This window comes from Dreissena polymorpha, chromosome 10 (genome assembly GCF_020536995.1).
Source record: "Dreissena polymorpha isolate Duluth1 chromosome 10, UMN_Dpol_1.0, whole genome shotgun sequence".
Lineage (NCBI taxonomy): Eukaryota > Metazoa > Mollusca > Bivalvia > Myida > Dreissenidae > Dreissena > Dreissena polymorpha.
In genome coordinates, this window is record NC_068364.1 from 53,572,787 (window position 1) to 53,590,487 (window position 17,701).

At 34.4% G+C, this 17,701-nt stretch overlaps 1 protein-coding gene across 1 annotated transcript in view; it reads right to left on the reverse strand.

Moving 5' to 3' along the window:
* The window catches only part of LOC127847434 (dipeptidyl peptidase 4-like), a 52,332-nt gene extending 35,007 nt beyond the window's left edge, over positions 1–17,325 (reverse strand). Inside the window, exon 1 of the mRNA XM_052379342.1 lies at positions 16,801–17,325. Coding sequence (XP_052235302.1) covers positions 16,801–16,887 — 87 coding nt within the window. The 5' untranslated portion in view covers positions 16,888–17,325. The remainder of the gene's footprint in view (positions 1–16,800) is intronic.
* Positions 17,326–17,701: the final 376 nt, after the last annotated feature.

The following is a 17,701-nucleotide window of genomic DNA, read 5'->3' on the forward strand; positions in this document are numbered from 1 at the left end:
TGCTATTATAAACAATTAACACAAGAGCAAATGGATACAAGTAGTTAATCTTATATGCCTTTTTATAAGTAACATTTCGTCTGAAACTATTATTTTTCGAATAATATGTACTATGTATTTGCAATTTCTTGCGATATTTTAAATAACGTTTAAAATTAAATAGTATAGACTTAATGTCGTCTTATAAAAAGTTATTTCTCTTCAAAACATAACAACAGACACCAACGCAGACTAAACTTGCTCGGCAATTAACGATATACTAAAGGGCTTTAAAATCGTGTTCAAGTATATTGTATATTGTTGGCGCTAAACCCACAGAACAGAAAAGCACAGTTTCGAGGCCCGATGGAAACACAGTGCTTCAATATATATGATTACAAATAATAAATAACAAATCATCGTCGTTCATTTAAGACGCATGATCAGATAATGTAAAATGCCTTAAAACTTAAATTTAGTGTTTATTCTCGATTAATTGTATTTAAACTAAAAAACAGAATACACGTAAAAGATTGTTCTCAAATATGTTTTGTAGCTTTAATCCGTAGACATATACAGATATAAAGCATTCTTGCAAAATTTGCAAAAATCACGCTTTTAAATACTGGTTCAAAATAAACTGAATAATTGCATAAGTAATTCGGAAAATTAAACACAAATAAATCAAGCTTCAAGCAGAGTGTTATTAGCAAATAAGAACAAAACAGTTATGCTACCGTACTAACGTCAAAACTACATTTGAAGTAAAACACATGATAGAGGCGAAGTAATGGTAACAGAACGCGCGAAAAGTGTCTCTCTTTATATCTATCGCCTCCTTGGTGCAAAAAGGTACCATGTGATATTGCAATTAGAAGGCGAATGGTGCGTTTGTGCACCAATGGGGCGTATAACTTCGTGGCTATAGATAGTTATCCCGCGTTTGAAGAACAATCACATACACGTTTATGTAAATGCCATTTGGGCGTTGTTATCAATAGTATTATTTGACGAATTCAATAAGATTTGTTCTGCTTGTCTTACTTGAAAAGATCCTTTTAAACGATACACTAATAGCATACTGTGACTGTATTGTTTGGAAATCAACACAACTATGGCGTAATCGATGACTTTCTTGTTTTTGTTGATTGAAAGAAATGATGCATAAATATATTGGTAACGTAAATGTATACATGTTAAGTTAAGTTTTCGGTGTAATGATCTTTAAATGAAATATTAAAATATGGCAACATTGCTTTCCTACTATACGTATAAATCAGTGTAAACGGATACCAAACACGTTGAACAACTATTAAATATTCGGGCTTTTAAAAAAGCCTGACAACTATACTATAGACAATTACAGCCAAGGGATGCAATCGATTTAACTCCTACAGGTACGTTCATAACGATTGCCTTCCCTTTAAAACCCAGCGTGGAACCGACGATGAAATATTCCAAGCATGCTTCTTTGGAATTCGTTTGCAAGAAACTGGAACATAACATTTGACTCGTCTATCAAAAAGTACATATATGATGGTAACTCCAAATGAATTAATTTATAAAACATGCTTAATTATTTTCAAATAGTATATTTAAATGCAAAATGGTTAATTATTGTATTGACGTAATACCCTTCTGATGTTCACAACCACAAACCACTTCTCGTACGCTTTTCTGTTATATACGATTCTATATATTTATTATTTGGAAATAATATTGGATCAAAATTCCGTCATAGGTTTTAGCTCAAAATAATAAATTTTACTGACGGTCGCAAATAAATGAATAAATAAAAGAAATAGTTGTTACAGATCGTTTTTATAGAAGCCACAAATAAACACGACTTGTTTACACATATTTATTTTAGCTCGATTGCATCGAGAGCCTGAGGCTTATTGAAACACTCTCGAGTCCGTTTCCTGGACCTAGAACCAGTACTTGGTGTCTTAGTGGGAGATCTAAAGAACGCTCCAACAGTGGGGATCGAATCCTTGTCTTTCCGGTCGCTAGGTGGACACCATATCCATTTACACCACGGCGACCCAATAAACCCTACTGCAACAAAGTGAACACCGCGTAGGGCTTTCTGACCTTTTTGTGACCGACCAGACAGCCCCAAACCATATAGAAGACGCTGGTATGATGTATCTGTTTAAGGGTGATTCGAAATTCACCAAAATTCCTGATTGCTCAAAGAGGTGTCATATATTGCTTATGTATGATCCGCCTAATACAGGTTTAATACTGTTGCTATATAATCCAACTTACCGGTATTGTGTTTTGGCCACAATAAATTCTACATATTCAAATAGATTCTTTATGCTTGTAGTTACGCTGTGAGCAATGCAAGTAACGTCTCTAGTGACATGATTAGATTTTTGTGTGCTGTGAAAATGCATCTTAATGCTACATCCCACTTAATATTCCGAGGGTCTCAGTCACAATTGGTGACCTGTCCTCAATGACAAATGTTGATTTAAGGCCCTCTGCATTTAAAATACGCAAACAGAATCAAGTATACATATTACAACATACAACACGCATTTGATTTACTTAGCTGCTAGATGTTGATATCAGTCATTTTGTTTTATATTGAATACCCTTGACCGCATGACTTTATGTTAATTTTAAGGAGTGAATGAGCACAATGAGCGTACGGCTGTTAAAAATGGCATTTCAATAAAAACTAATAATGTGTTCTTATTGAGGTAAATTTCATCAGTATATAAATTCGAGTACTAACTAACTTGCATCAAACACTTAGTGTTGTTTTGAGACTATGTAGTGCAAACAATCTTTAAATGTCGGATTGATGTTTACCATTACTTATAAGCACACACATACTACATGTTAATGTACAACTTTAATACGTCAACGTCTTTTCGAAACACTCACAGCAAATGAAAAAAAACAAACAAAACAAACACCCTTAACATTGTACGTACGAATTTGCGGTTAAGAGTGCGTTAGTGTCTTTGCAATTATGTCTTAGTACATCTTCATGTAAAGTAACAACATACCGGATGTAAAAATAAGATTGATGTTTACCGTTTTACCAGAATGTGTACACCCTTTGGTATGGGTGTAACATTATTTAATTACTTCACTGGGTGACTTACCACTTTAAAAATCTCAATTTCAAATTTGTTTTAAATCATTTTTACGTGGACATGCACAATCGTTGATATCCGAATTTGGAAGAAAATTTGGATTTTATATAAATGCTCTTCCGATGCGGTTGAGTTCATTTAGTGGATCGGTAAACCAACGAAATAAACGACAATTAATGGCAAAAGAATGATAATCATTTAACAGGATACTGTGTTAGTTATTGCCATTTGTCTCAAGAAGGTTCGAAAGACAATGTTCACAAAATTAATATTAGAATAGCAGAAGATCATATTTTCTTGAAAACAACGGAATTGATTTATGACGGCGAGAGATGAGGGGTTTCTCAACCAGCTCATTATACTCTTTAAATGGGCAAATGGAAATAATAAGTCTGTCCATACAAGAATGATACACGATGATGCATCTTAATTTATGAAGCACTGTCTGCTAAGAACACGATTACCATCAAGTGGTTAACGAATGCTTGAAAAATTACGGCGTAGTTGGACGATGCGGTGAATCCTTTACTCGCGACTAAAATAATGTATTAGCGTTGTTTATGTTTTTCATTCCACCGGATCAGGTGCTTTGAAGACAAAATATACATGTATGATAACTATAACTATGATTTAACAGTATCGTTAATATTTATAATAAACATGTTTATAGTTTTTTTGGGACATTCCAATTGACTCGCAGTACAAATGCATCACAAAATAATCTCGAATATCTCCGAAATAATATTTGGTTAATGCAAAAAAGCTGACACTCGTTATTATGATTCGCAATTAATACCGACGTCGTTCGTGTTCATGAAAAACAAGTATGTGTGGCTACGTATTAGCATGCTTAGCCCTCCAACAAATGAGCTATGACGCGGACAAATAACTAAATTTTATCGGAACAACCTATGCTTATAAATCATCAATCTCAATATGGATTTCATATTATGTTAGCTATTATTACCAAATATCCGACGACTTACGCTGTTTTACATTTATCAATTAAAAAACAACACAAGCATTCGCATTTTAACCTTTTTCTATATCAAGTAAGTCACTATGCAAAATTTCGAACGTGTTATATGTACACAATACCATGTATATTTATGTCGATAGACAAAGTATTGCTTACAATGAGGTGTACATAACCCAGAGTATATTCGTAATAATGTTGACAGCAACCATATTCTTTTACAATAATATTTCGTTCAGACATATATAAGATGGAACGTCTGCATATAAACATATCAATTGTTGAGTTAATTCCATAAAATATTTAGCGTTCTGTCATGTGTGTGCCATTTATTGTTCTAATAGATAGAAATAACGAACAAGTATTTGACATGTAATACATATGTTTCCTATGTCATAATTGTTCGCAGTACATCTTATCTTTTTTCAACTTATTTGTGTTGCGCGTTCAAAAGTGAGAATATAATTCCCTACGGGTAACAATTCCAAACCAATATATGCTGAGACTAGCACGGTTATGTACTGTAACACAGATATGTCATTTTCATTTTTCTTTTAAAGTTGTTCTCAATATCAAATATCAACTCGTTTCCACGACAGATAAACGGGTTAGCTAAATCGAAATTGGAAACGACATAGCTCGACAGTATGCACATTTCGAATGCACCTTTATGCATGTAAATACAAAACAGGCTTTAGAAACCGTTTCGGCGATATGACCCATGGTATTCAATTAAAGAATGCACATAAACTACAATAGATACTTCGTGCGAGACAGCAAGAGGACGCCCATATTTTAGAAATATGTAATAATGTTAAATGGAGGTATATGAATATTTACTGTGCTATAGATGTGTATAAATGAATGTCATCTGGTATCTCCTCTCAAATAAAGGTGCATGTACTGATAATAAGAATGAACAATGGCTAATGCAAATAGAGTTTCACTTTGTTTATATTTGAAAGATCATGTATGTTATAATAGTCTTGTGCGAGCAATATTGAATCTACGGAAAACATTAAAAGAACTTCAAACGGCGAGAGGATATGTATGACAAAAGGCAATAAAACGGCGCACATACATTACGATAAAATATTGTTTGAGACAACTTAATTGGAAGTGCACAAACACGCAAAGGATATTGCACGAGAAAATGCAATTTGTGGAAACAAAATATTAATTTCTTACCGAGGAATTTGAATATAGATAATATAAATGTATTGGGTAATGTTCGTCATTAGAATACAACGAAGTATGTTGTACACGTATTCCCAACATAGTAATACAACAGTTAAAGAAATATTCTAATATGCATTGTATATTATATTTCCGTTACACTTGTTATGCTTAGTATATGATAGTTTCTTATATTACGAGTATATAAATATACAACTGATAAAGAAGTTAGCTGAAACGCTTTCTTACGTCAACTTAGAAGTAACGTACAATTACTCATTATAGTTAAGTGTTATGATGGGAAAATGAATGTATCGTATATCTTTATGGAATATTGAAATGTATCGACAAAATAAAAATCATAGCATTGGAAATTATAATGTAAGAAAGTTGGTTAAAAAAATCTTGCATTTATAACATCCGTCTACCAATGTAAGTAACTTGTCCTAACATATATTAATGCGTGGAGAATATGCTCAATCATGGGATTCCCATAAATCTATGAAAAATATTAACACAACCATCATAAGCTACAACAACAAACGCATTATTTCACATTGGTAGTCAGACTATTTATGACGTTAACAGAAGGGGTATTCACTTGACAAAACAAGATAGCGACACCCATGCCAAGACAAGTTATTTTCGCCGTTTTATACCCTTTATTATGTGTATTTATTGTTGTAAAGCCGCTCACTTTTCAGCCACATCAACAAAAACGTGATAAGCGTTTTTTCGTATTAAAATTCGCCTTTAATCTCGACTTTACTCGCTGCGACCTTTTTTAGCGGGAGCTGAAATATTGTGACATGTTAAGTAACTTCGTCGCCATCGTGTTTGTCAAGGGAATACCCCGGCTGGTTAAGCATACAGTTGATGACGTCGTCATACACGAACGTTAGACGTTTCATCTTGTTTTCGCTCTTCTGTTTATTAACGGCAGTAAATTAGAACTCGAAATATCATTTGTAGCTTTCAAATATGGGCAAATATTTATTTACTCGTGATAACCAAATCAGTAAGCTTTGACGGATGGCGTACAAATATGTTATATAACCACTATATAAATTCATTTTAATCAAATACCAAAATACACACAAATCAACACCAATAAATGCCCCTCGAAGAATATATGATATATTGAGCTGACACGAACTATTAGACTCATATGTTTCACCTAGAAGTACGACCTTAAGCTTGACCAGGCACGATTGGCTTATAGCTTGACCAGACATGACTGGCTTATAGCTTAACCAGACATGACTGGCTTATAGCTTGACCAGACATAGTTGGCGTATAGCTTGACCAGGCATGACTGGCTTATAGTTTGACCAGGCATGAGTGGCTTATAGCTTCACCAGGCATGACTGGATTATGGATTCTGCAAATGATCTACATAATATTGTTATTGTAGCCAAGTATGATAAAAAAAACCTGTAATGGGTATTAGCGATCTGGACAGGAAAAATACAACATTAAAAAAGAACATCAGTTCGCACAGGTTAATCAGGGACGACACTTTCGTTTTTATGATTTTTTCTGTTAAAAGTAGGTCTCTTTTTACAAAAAAATCAGTTTAGTCGGAAAGTGTCGTCTCTGGTTAGCCTGTGCCGACTGCACAAGCTAATGTGGGACGACACTTTACGCATATGCATTTACACCCCTTCCACCTTTCACAGAGAACGGCTTAAATGACTCAGACGTTTTTACTTTCAAGTATACAATAAACCTTAATCAGGCGTGACTGACTCGTGTTTTCTTCACTTCCTCTAAATTACATGCCGATGTTAGAAAAGTTTCATGATTATCCTTCATAGTGTTTATGAGTAATCGAGCGGATGGGCACAGGGCGGCGTATAATTCCTACCTTGAAGTTCAAACTTAAGCAATACAACTTTCTCCCGTTTTATTATTTGATTCAAGCTGCAGCTAATTAATACCTTCTGCGTATCGTTTTAATGACCTTAAGGTTACAATATAGTAAAAGATTTCCTACACAAATTCAATGTAAATGCAATAACTTTAACGAAAAATAAAGTCAAACTTTTGCCAAATGGACATGCACGTGGGGCTTATGCGGGGTGGTGAAAGAATGAATTTGTTAGATATTTTCACTCTAAGCAATTTTGATAATGTCTTTTTTGTTTTGTTTTTTTTAAATCACCCCAAAAATGTCAATTTCAAAGCAAAGAAAATCCAATTTCATCCAAGACAATAAACAAATTAGTACAAATGAGAGATCAAAGATACTTTGAAGAGAAGAAATCAATAAGCTTCCAATTACTTGTTGTTTAGCACCAATAAAAGTGTGAAATCTTGAAACGCGCCTTGTCGCTCGGAGCCCATTTATTTGCCAGAGGCCAATGATATATCCTAGCATATATTGTCATGGGTGCCTTTAAACTGCAGCAGATGGTCAATATGCATTGCCAGCTCTCATTTAGAGGTTCAAGAGAATACAAAAGTTCATATTTTGGGCACAAAATAAGTACTTTTGACTATTTTTATGGTGGCAATCTGGGTAAAAAATGGGGATTCAGAACCAAGCGAAAGAAAAAATGCTCATTTTGGGGGTATAGAATGGACGGAAAGGTTAAAATGAACAAGATACATATATGTAGGCAAGCATTTTAAGCTTAGAAATGAGGTTCCATGTAGTAACAGGGGCAGAAAGGCAGCTCAGATCAATGCAGGCTTCCTGAAAGGGGTTTCTAGTACTTCTTTTGGGGACACAGCTTCCCGCAGAATTCTCAACACATCAAACATCATTGATCCATGTCACCTCTGTATGCAAAGACAAGCGAATAAAGTCAATACTGCCCTTAAATCACTGAATGAGAGAAGCATTTACCAAATAAAAAACAAAACTGGTTGCTGAAAGTGCCAAATTTTGTCAAAAAGATCCCTCTAATGTAAACGATACAGGGGACACTCGCTACAATAATAATATGTTTAAGTCGGACGCGACATCTTCTCAAGCCGGAACCATGACTGTAAGCATATTGTGAGAAAACAGTACCAAACACAAGCTAATTGTAGGGTAACAAGTAGCAAATCAACTCAGCTGTGCTGCATACATGCTCAGGAACAAGGATAAACATGTTGAGTGCCAACTTCTGCTGCCAACAGAGCAGGAGCTTTACGTGTCAGGACGCAAAATAATCGATACAAACTGCATGGGAATTGCACGACGGCAAGAGTTTGAGTGACCACAAAACTGATTAGGACCTGAAAAAGTCAAAATACCCAATAGAAATAGATATAAAATGAAGAAAAAAACATGCATTTATGTATTTTAAGTGTATTTCTATGAATAATATGAGGTGATAAAGCTTGTTATATGCATGATTGTACTAAATATGAAAGCTGGCTCAGTTAAGCATCTGTTGCACTGTCAAAACTGTAAAAATGTCCGCCATTCCATGTAGGTAAAATGGGGCTCTGTTTGAATGTTCATGCTTTACGCACAAGCTATTGTTGCGTTACTGGATTGCGGAGTCCTTGGCGGGCGTTGAATTCTGACTGCATGTAGCACAATAACGCTACACGGTAAACCAAAATGCCTTTGAATTTAAGTCGGAAAGCAATTAAGCCCTTATTTGGCTATACAAGGGTGGGGGGTCAACTTGAAAAACAACTATTCCAGTTCAAATAATCTGAATTCATGCATTTAATGCACTAATTTTCTTCTCTTTTGCTAAGAAATGACCAAAAATCAGCTTTCCCAGTCATATTTTGCACTTGCAGATGATATTACATTTTTTACCTAAAGCTAGTTTAGGTTACAATATAGTAAAAGATTTCCTACACAAATTCAATGTAAATGCAATAACTTTAACGAAAAATAAAGTCAAACTTTTGCGCATAGAGACCCTCATAACCATACCTTTTCTCGAAGAGCATTCCAAGCAGAATTGATTTAAGCAATACAAAAGATAGGTCACGCGACATGTAAGAAAGAACTCGCCACGAATCAAAAGTCACTGTTTTACGGCCATCTATTTACCGGCTTCTATCCAGTTCATGAGGGTTTCCCGCCATCTGTCAAAGTCTTATGTAGTCTCCAATGTTCAGATAAAAGAGTGAATTTCTAGTAAACAACAATGTTTTCCCTGCCACATGCACACAGAAATATACTAAAATAAAGTCATGGCAAGTGACCCTACAGAGAACCGTGTCTTCAAATAAATGATGTTCATGTTTTTAGAGAGTAAAGCATTGCACTCCAAAAAGATTTAGTATATTGTAACCTAAACAAGTTACCTACGTATTATATAGATTCGATAAAGCTATACAAGCTATGGGTCGGTTATACTAATGGATGCTCAAACCGTTGACATTGAAGTAAGCTATTGAACTTGATCCGGTATGAAGAATGCCTTCTGCAAATCGGCTCAATGCCCTCAACATTTGATTCAAGTTTTATATAAATACTTTAAAGGATATGGTATATATGGAGCAGACACACAATTGTTAAAAGCCGTCACTGAAAAAAAAACTCACCCACCAATTTGCAGAGATTGATTAAAAGTGTGAGGTATTAACTCAACCAAGAACATAATTGTCGGTTAGAAAGTATTTTTGTGTTCCTAGTATTTACCTCGACAATGAATACATTTACGAAATTCAAGTATGTCTTTTAACATATGTTATACGGCTTGCACGAGAAGAACAAAGTGATGTGTAATCGAAAATTATATTCAATCATTTGCTCGTCGCTACCGGGCATGGTGTTCTTCATAAGGTAACGATTTACATTTAAAATATAACGTCAATACGTTGCACATTTTCATATGAATTATTTAACACTCAGCACAAACACTTCTTTGTGTGCGAATAATATATGTTTCGCATTGTTCATATTCGTCAGTAACCATTCGTTTGATTGTTAAGTAATTATGAGGGCGTATCGTTTATGGACGAAATGAAATACAACTACCACAATTTAAATGTTAAACAATTACTTGGTGGTTCTTATTATGATGCTGATGATTATGACAAAGATAACGGTGATACTGATAGCATTTTATGAAATAAACAGATGATTATGATGCTGATTATGACCATAGGGGCGTTGAGGGTGGTGCTGTTTTAACGCGCTTGCTGCGTATTCCGATTTTAATCAGGATGGCGATGATGCTGTTTGTGCTGCGTTTGATATAATTGCGTATGATATTCTGGTTGGTGTACTTGTTTTGCTGCTTATCTTGTTAATGATACTGATGATACTGATGTTGATGAGATATTAAAGCTTCACGCGTTTGTGTGACTGTTACATTTTTTGATATTCATTATTACTAAATAAATAAATAATTTCACTTTACCTCCAAGTCAACAGGCTGTTGCACTTTTTCTTTGCCCTTTCCTCGCGATATCACAATCACATTTGATGCCCCAGCCACCGAGTTCATATTGCCAAATTTTGTTTCAAATATTAAAAATTGTATTAAAACATTTTAATATGAATTGATTTCCATTAAACTAAATCCATCCGCAGTCCAGCAATCCATCGATACTTATATGGATATATAACGGAAAAAAGACAGAATCCTTAAACATACAAACCTGGGTCTAATAACGTTTATTATGTTATCACAACACTGAGTTTATTATAAAACCTGTAAATGTATTCTTATCAATCAAGTTTTAATTTTGATCCAAACAAGTTATGACCTGTAGTTTTTGTGCGCGTGCAATTTCATGTCCACCGATTCATCAACTTAAATACAATTGTCTTCAATTCAAACTCACTATTGTTCCAAAGCACATCAACAATTGGTTCCAACGAAAGCTGTCGAAGTCAATCAAGTGGGTCCAATATATCACGTTAAACAAATAACAATCGAACTGACTCTGTAGTTTAACTAATTCAAACACCCAGCTGCCGCTGACGATCTCAATATATCATCCATTGACCCAACACACGCTTCAACGAACGCATACACAGGGAAGTTCGAGAATCAATGATCAGATCGCTTAAAATGCAAAAATAAATAAGTAGGACTTCCCGAAAGCGCTTTTGCTTTAAGACTCGGTATTTAAACTTACAACAGTGTTTCAACTACACATCTTTTTAGGAATGGATTATTCAAAGTTGACGCTTAAATTAAATTAATTATAAATATCGAAGTAATTTTAAATTTCAGAATTTGCAGATATCAATCCAATTACATACACATATTCGGCTGTATATATATATCAGATTATGTTTCTATTAATGTGATCAAAGACTTAAAACAATACAATCAAATCAGTCTAGCAATTCAATGGTTATTATTCAAAAGTAATCTAATGGACAAAATGTAAGAAACTTATTCATGACTAAGTCTTTAATATTGTCTAAGAATCTGAAATATATTCATCAGAACAGAAAAAATATTTTTAGTCACTTAAGCATTTTACAGCTCATCGTTATCAATGTTAAACATTCATACATGCGTGACAAAAAGTCATACAGATAATAATAAATTATGCGTGAAAATGTTGTATATTTATATACAAACTGAATTGAGCATTGAATTTATATATTGACAAAAACAGTGGAAACAGGCGATTCCCCAGGAATTTTTTCAGGCGCCCCGGGGCTGATCGGGGTGGGTTGGGGAGGGGTGTCCCCTCCCTACGTAGATTTTTTATTTATTTAATGTGTCAATTCACGTTCTGTGGTGCGTTATAACTCAAAGAAAAACAGCGTCAAAAGACGTCATTTGGTGCGCTATGACTCTCAAAAAAAATCCCCCAGTCATTTAAAAATATATTTTTTTATATTGTTTAATTGTTTTAAAACTTTTCCGCACAGATAGTAAAATCCCGCCTCGAACGATTCCCCAATACATCCGTTTCAACCCGACTCTATTTCTGTATACTTACTATTTTTCAAGTTTCTATTTATTACCCGATAATCCCGTTTATTCCGTTGTTATCAATCTCTTTCTAGTAAATATTTACGATAAAAGCTTTCAGTTATTTCTTTAACACAAACCTTGCCATTTTTTAAGTGACTATTTATAGATTTGATGAAATATTGCCTCTGAATATGCCTCTGAATATGCGTCAATCCCCTGACCTGTTGTGTGCTTGTTAAAACGCTCAATACACGCCATTTGTATGCAATAGACGCGACGTTGTACATGCTGCATAATTTTCGCGCTCTTTTTAATTGAGAAAACGATTCGACACAAAATAAATTTGCACTGCTAATTTGAAGCAAAAATATTTAACGTTGCGGTAACATTTACATTCGGAAGTGTGTTTCGGATTAAAAACGCGTTAACATCGACTTACGGGAATGGGTTTCGGATTACAAATTTAATTATTCCCATTTGAGATTTCAACAAATATTAACCGTTGCGTTATAAATTCAACGATAATTTGTTTAAACATTTTACGAGTCGAATACATGTTTTGACGGAATAATGCATGAAATTCACGTTGTCCACGAGGATCACGGCCGGTTGCCATCATCAGCCTTCTAACTATCGATTATCGGACGAAACATTTACAAGTGTGCGTAATTAATTCAACGAAAATTTGTTAAAGCGCATTACGTGTCGAATAAATGTCAGAAAAACGAGGTGAATCAGTTCTATAAATGGACATGTTGAAATATACATGTACTGGAATTAAATAAATTGTTATCACATAATTGTAACCGGGAGTCATTTGCACAACTTACTCGCTATAATAATTAATTGTTTACCACTTGCAATTAATTTCTCGTATTAATTATGAGTCATAGGTAACACTTGTTTATAGTAAAAAGGTGTGATGATGATGCCCGAAACCGTCTTTAATGTTCTGTACTGTACTAATTACCGGTTTATATTACTCAAATGGTACAACTTCTTGCTAATCAAGCTGCGATAAACTCTTACTTCATGCCCGACGTCAATCAAAAATAATGGTCGATAGTTAACCCCGCCCTCATAAGCATTCGCGTAACCGATTGGACGATGAACTTCACAGTTTGACGACTGGAAAGTTACCAGATACATCCTTGTCAGCATTTAAATGACCGTGTAATGTGGCTAGAATAATCGATACGCGCGTCATGCTATTCTCTTATCAGTGGATTATCCATTACCCCATGTGGTGTTTATGGCGATTACTTGTGAAAGTAGGTACCGAGTGCTCTTTTAAAACAGGAAATATTGATACACTGATAGGGAAACCTTGATTTTTTTGGACAATCTCCACTTCCTTTTACTGAAGAATACACTGATCGGAAAATTTAAATGGCCTGGGGAAGACCCATGTCATAATTTACTGTACATGTTAACACAAATCGGCGTGAACAGACAAAAACAAAGTTTCTTGTCTTAAAGCATGTAATGCAGTAAACTGCTTACTTCCGAGGGTCCTTTTATTATAACTATTAAAAAGATTCCAAAATGTATGCATAGATGATCTTATTCAATAGTCTTTCGATATGTATTTAGATCTTTCTTCTTAATAGAATGAACATTTATGTATAAAAAGATATTCGTCTTCTAAATCGTTAAGGCTACTAACGTACACATTCTTTCATTTCGGATAATATTATAGTATCGGCCACTTTAGCTGAACAACTTATGTGACGGTAGACGCATGTAAGCAATAATGTTTCTTAGTTTTGTTGTTATAGTCAATGACATCTAAATACACAGATCTTTCAAATACAGGTTTAAGTTTTTTTAAATAAATATTAATGACGTTTATGAATCAACATTAACTCTCCACTCATGTATATATACCGAGTCTTTAACAAAGGAATACAACTTGCAATTATAACTGACTCAGGAAACAACCATACATCTGTACAAATCCTCTTTGGTTTAAACTTTTGCGAACATTAAAGGATCAATCAACAGTGTTCATTGGTGTTTCAATTTCTAATTTTTAACTATTAATTACAGACGTAAGGAAACAATTTGCTTGTTTCGTTTGATGAAGTTTAAAAAATATTTAAACATTCTTAAAGGGGCCGTCCAACAGATTTTGGCATGTATTAAAGCTTGTCATGAAATGCTTTATATTGATAAATTTAAACATTTGAACAAAAAATCTCCAGCAAAAAAAGAATACAATTTAAGAAAAAAGAAAAAAATATAACCCTTAACAAGGCTCGAACCACTGACCGCTGAAGACCTGGAGTAAAAATTCTCCCGCCAAGACCTCTTGACCATCCATGCGCATGCTTAGAGCGGTTGTATTTTTACCTATAAGGAATCCTCGTAATATCCCAAAATATAACGACAACAACAGAACTTTCCAAATTATTAAATCGTTTCGCGTCGCATGACGCTTTATAATTTTCAGGTTTTAAAATCATCAAACGATGCATATAATTAATATTTTAGAGCATGGCAAATGGTCAGTATTACTATTTCCTAAAAAATATCATACCTTAAACGAAAATTTGCGAACCTGAAACAACTTTTTTTAATTTTCTCAATTTACCAAAACGTTGGACGGCCCCTTTAAGTATCTACCGATGTATACAGGAAATCGACCAACTTCAGCATATAGTGACATTAAATTTGTTGACAGTTAAACATATAACAGTTTTTTTTAAAGAACTTTATGTGGATACGTTCAATATTAGATGCCGAAAAATGTTTTCCCATACTTTGAGTTATAATTAATGATTGACAAGACATATGCATCAAACAGCTTGAACATGACATTTATTGGCTCTTCCATATCTTTCGTGATCTTTGATACAAAAGCAACATGAAAACAAAGCAAGAGTATTAGTCACTCAATGCTCTAACAGCGAACGTTAATTATAGAAGTATCATATCTGAGTTACTGGCAAATTAGATGTTTGGGCAACAAATATGCTTCTAATTATGATTCATGATACAAGAATAGTAAAGCAATGCGCGGTTGGTAGCAAGTTATATTTGAGCGCAGACTTGGCATGTGTAGATCGTTTGAATAATAAGCGATTATATCATAGCGAGTATGATTAACCACGAGTTTATAGGACAAATCGGTAGAACAGAAAAACACAACAACAACAACAACAGCATGCAAACAACAACAACAACAAATATGAGATATGAATTAAGAACACGAACAATTAATGATCACACGTTTGTCTCCTTGAATGCTTTGATGCTTTGATTGTTAGATTTCACATCAGTGTATGAGCACGGATGGCCGAGTGGTCTAAGCGATAGACTTTTACTCCAGGGGTCAGTGGGTTTAGCCAGGTTGAGGGTTACGGTTTGTTTCTTTAATTGCATTCTTGTGTTTTTTTTACTGGAGTTTTTTTAGATCCAATGTATACATTTATCAATATAAAGCATTTAATGACAAACTGCAATACATGCCAAAATCAGTAAAAAGGTTCCCTAAATGCTTTGATTGATAGACATTTCAACTGATCAAACATTGGGTTTTCACAGCCTTCAACAGCTGAAATCAATAATATAATGTGTCTTATACTGGTATTAATACAAAGATCAGGTACAAGTAGATACAAACACCGGAAAACTTCTTTATAAAATGTATTTTGATTGTTCCATTTACTTGCTTGGAAGTATATCGATATAAAATAATACGGAGAAATAGCACGAACACAGAAAAAAGTGGAATGAATGTTTCTCTAATAATTGCATTCCCACTCTGAACGTATAGGCACATATTTTCTAAGCGAGAAACAAAGATTGATGTTTCTGGATGTCTTACAGGAACAAAAGAAAACATTTCAAACTATCAGTTACTTGCATGAAACACCGATACTGTTTTCTGCGCATTGACATACAATGTTCAATCACGCCATGCTCAAGACTAACCCGCGAAACCGCTGAGTCTGGCAAAACGATGTCATGCCCGCTAAAACAATACGCAGGTGTCGAGATCTACTAAGCGGGCACGACATAGATGAAATCAAATTGCTCTTCCAGTTTTTGTTAATTGACTTAAAAAAAAACTTAACACATTTGATGTGAAATCTTTATCAAGCACGATGTAAAAAGACGAGATCGAAGTAAAGAACGTAATCGTTGAATCCTTTCTGGTGTTGTAGTTTTGAATAACTAAATAATGCACATAAAACAAGTACTTTTCCCCAGATAAATATATTATATGTTACACTTTTAAATAACCGTTTGCGTAGCTTTATCTCAAAGAAAGTCGATAAGGTTGGTGTAACTCCCAAGCGACGTCCCGTGGAAGACTGATATTTTCTGACTAGTTGAAATAATTGTTCATAAAACATAATGTTATTTTGAATACGACACGAACGCTCATGTGAACGACAGGCTAATACATGTGTATGGTTATCTCCGGATTCAAACATAAACCTGTTATCAGCTTTTTCTTCTGACGAAGTCTCGTTAAAATGTAATAGCGGCGACGTAGCGAAAACAAATCATTACTGCATTAAATGCTAAGTGTAACGCAATCGGTATAAACTTTGGCTGTGTCTGTCAAGAAAGCAAGGGTGTAATGTATAATTTAAAAAAATATGATAATAAATTCATACATATTGCATATTAAATTGCAACAAACTACGAATTGTGTGTAGCCGGTTATTATATCGCGTATAATATTACGTATTTACTTTACCTCTAAATCCACTGGTTGTTGTGCAACACTTTTCCGGTTTCGTGACGTTCCGACCCCAACATTTGACGCACCAGCAGCTGAATTCATATCTTAATTCTTAGTTATACCTGACAAGATTTAAATCCACGTTGAAAACACTGCTCCGTGTTATTACCAAATATGAAAATTTCCCAATCTGGTGATGTAAGAAGGTCCCATCTAATATGTAACACATACTCATCACAAACACTAGGAACCACGATCCTTACATAACATTGAGTAACGAACTCGTCATGTATAATTTTACTATAATTACAATCTTTTTGATGAAGCAGACGCGCCTTGATTTTCTCTGACGTATGATCAACAAACTATTTTTCAACGCTTGTTCCTTCAAGAAATCAGCGGACCATCATTCGTAACTTGTGAAAGCACTCTGAGGCTTCAACCTGCATGGGAACTACCCCAATCGCGAGATCCGTCATAACTAGAACCACGTCGATATCCAATAAACTTACTAAATGCACCCCATGCGGCCATGGTCATCAAATGTTGCCAGTCACTGCATGTGGTAATAATCCCACATAGATCGACCAGCTGTTTTGCATTCAAACGCCTCACTTTCTGGCAATAATGCTTCAATACAAATAACGCGGGGATTTACGTGTATACAACGTATGGGTGATAGAATACACGGGTTGTATGGCTAAACATATACACCAAATGCTTATATGTGAATTTTGAAAACAATAAATACAGATTTGATCATTTGTCAAGCTTCGGATACCATATGGTATGGATGCTTGAAAATAATACTCTGCGTTTTTAAGAATTGTTAATAATCCATGTGAAACATTGATGCGCAAACCGACCACTCGAATTGAGAACAAGTACTGTTTTAAATTTAAAACGACGATTGTTT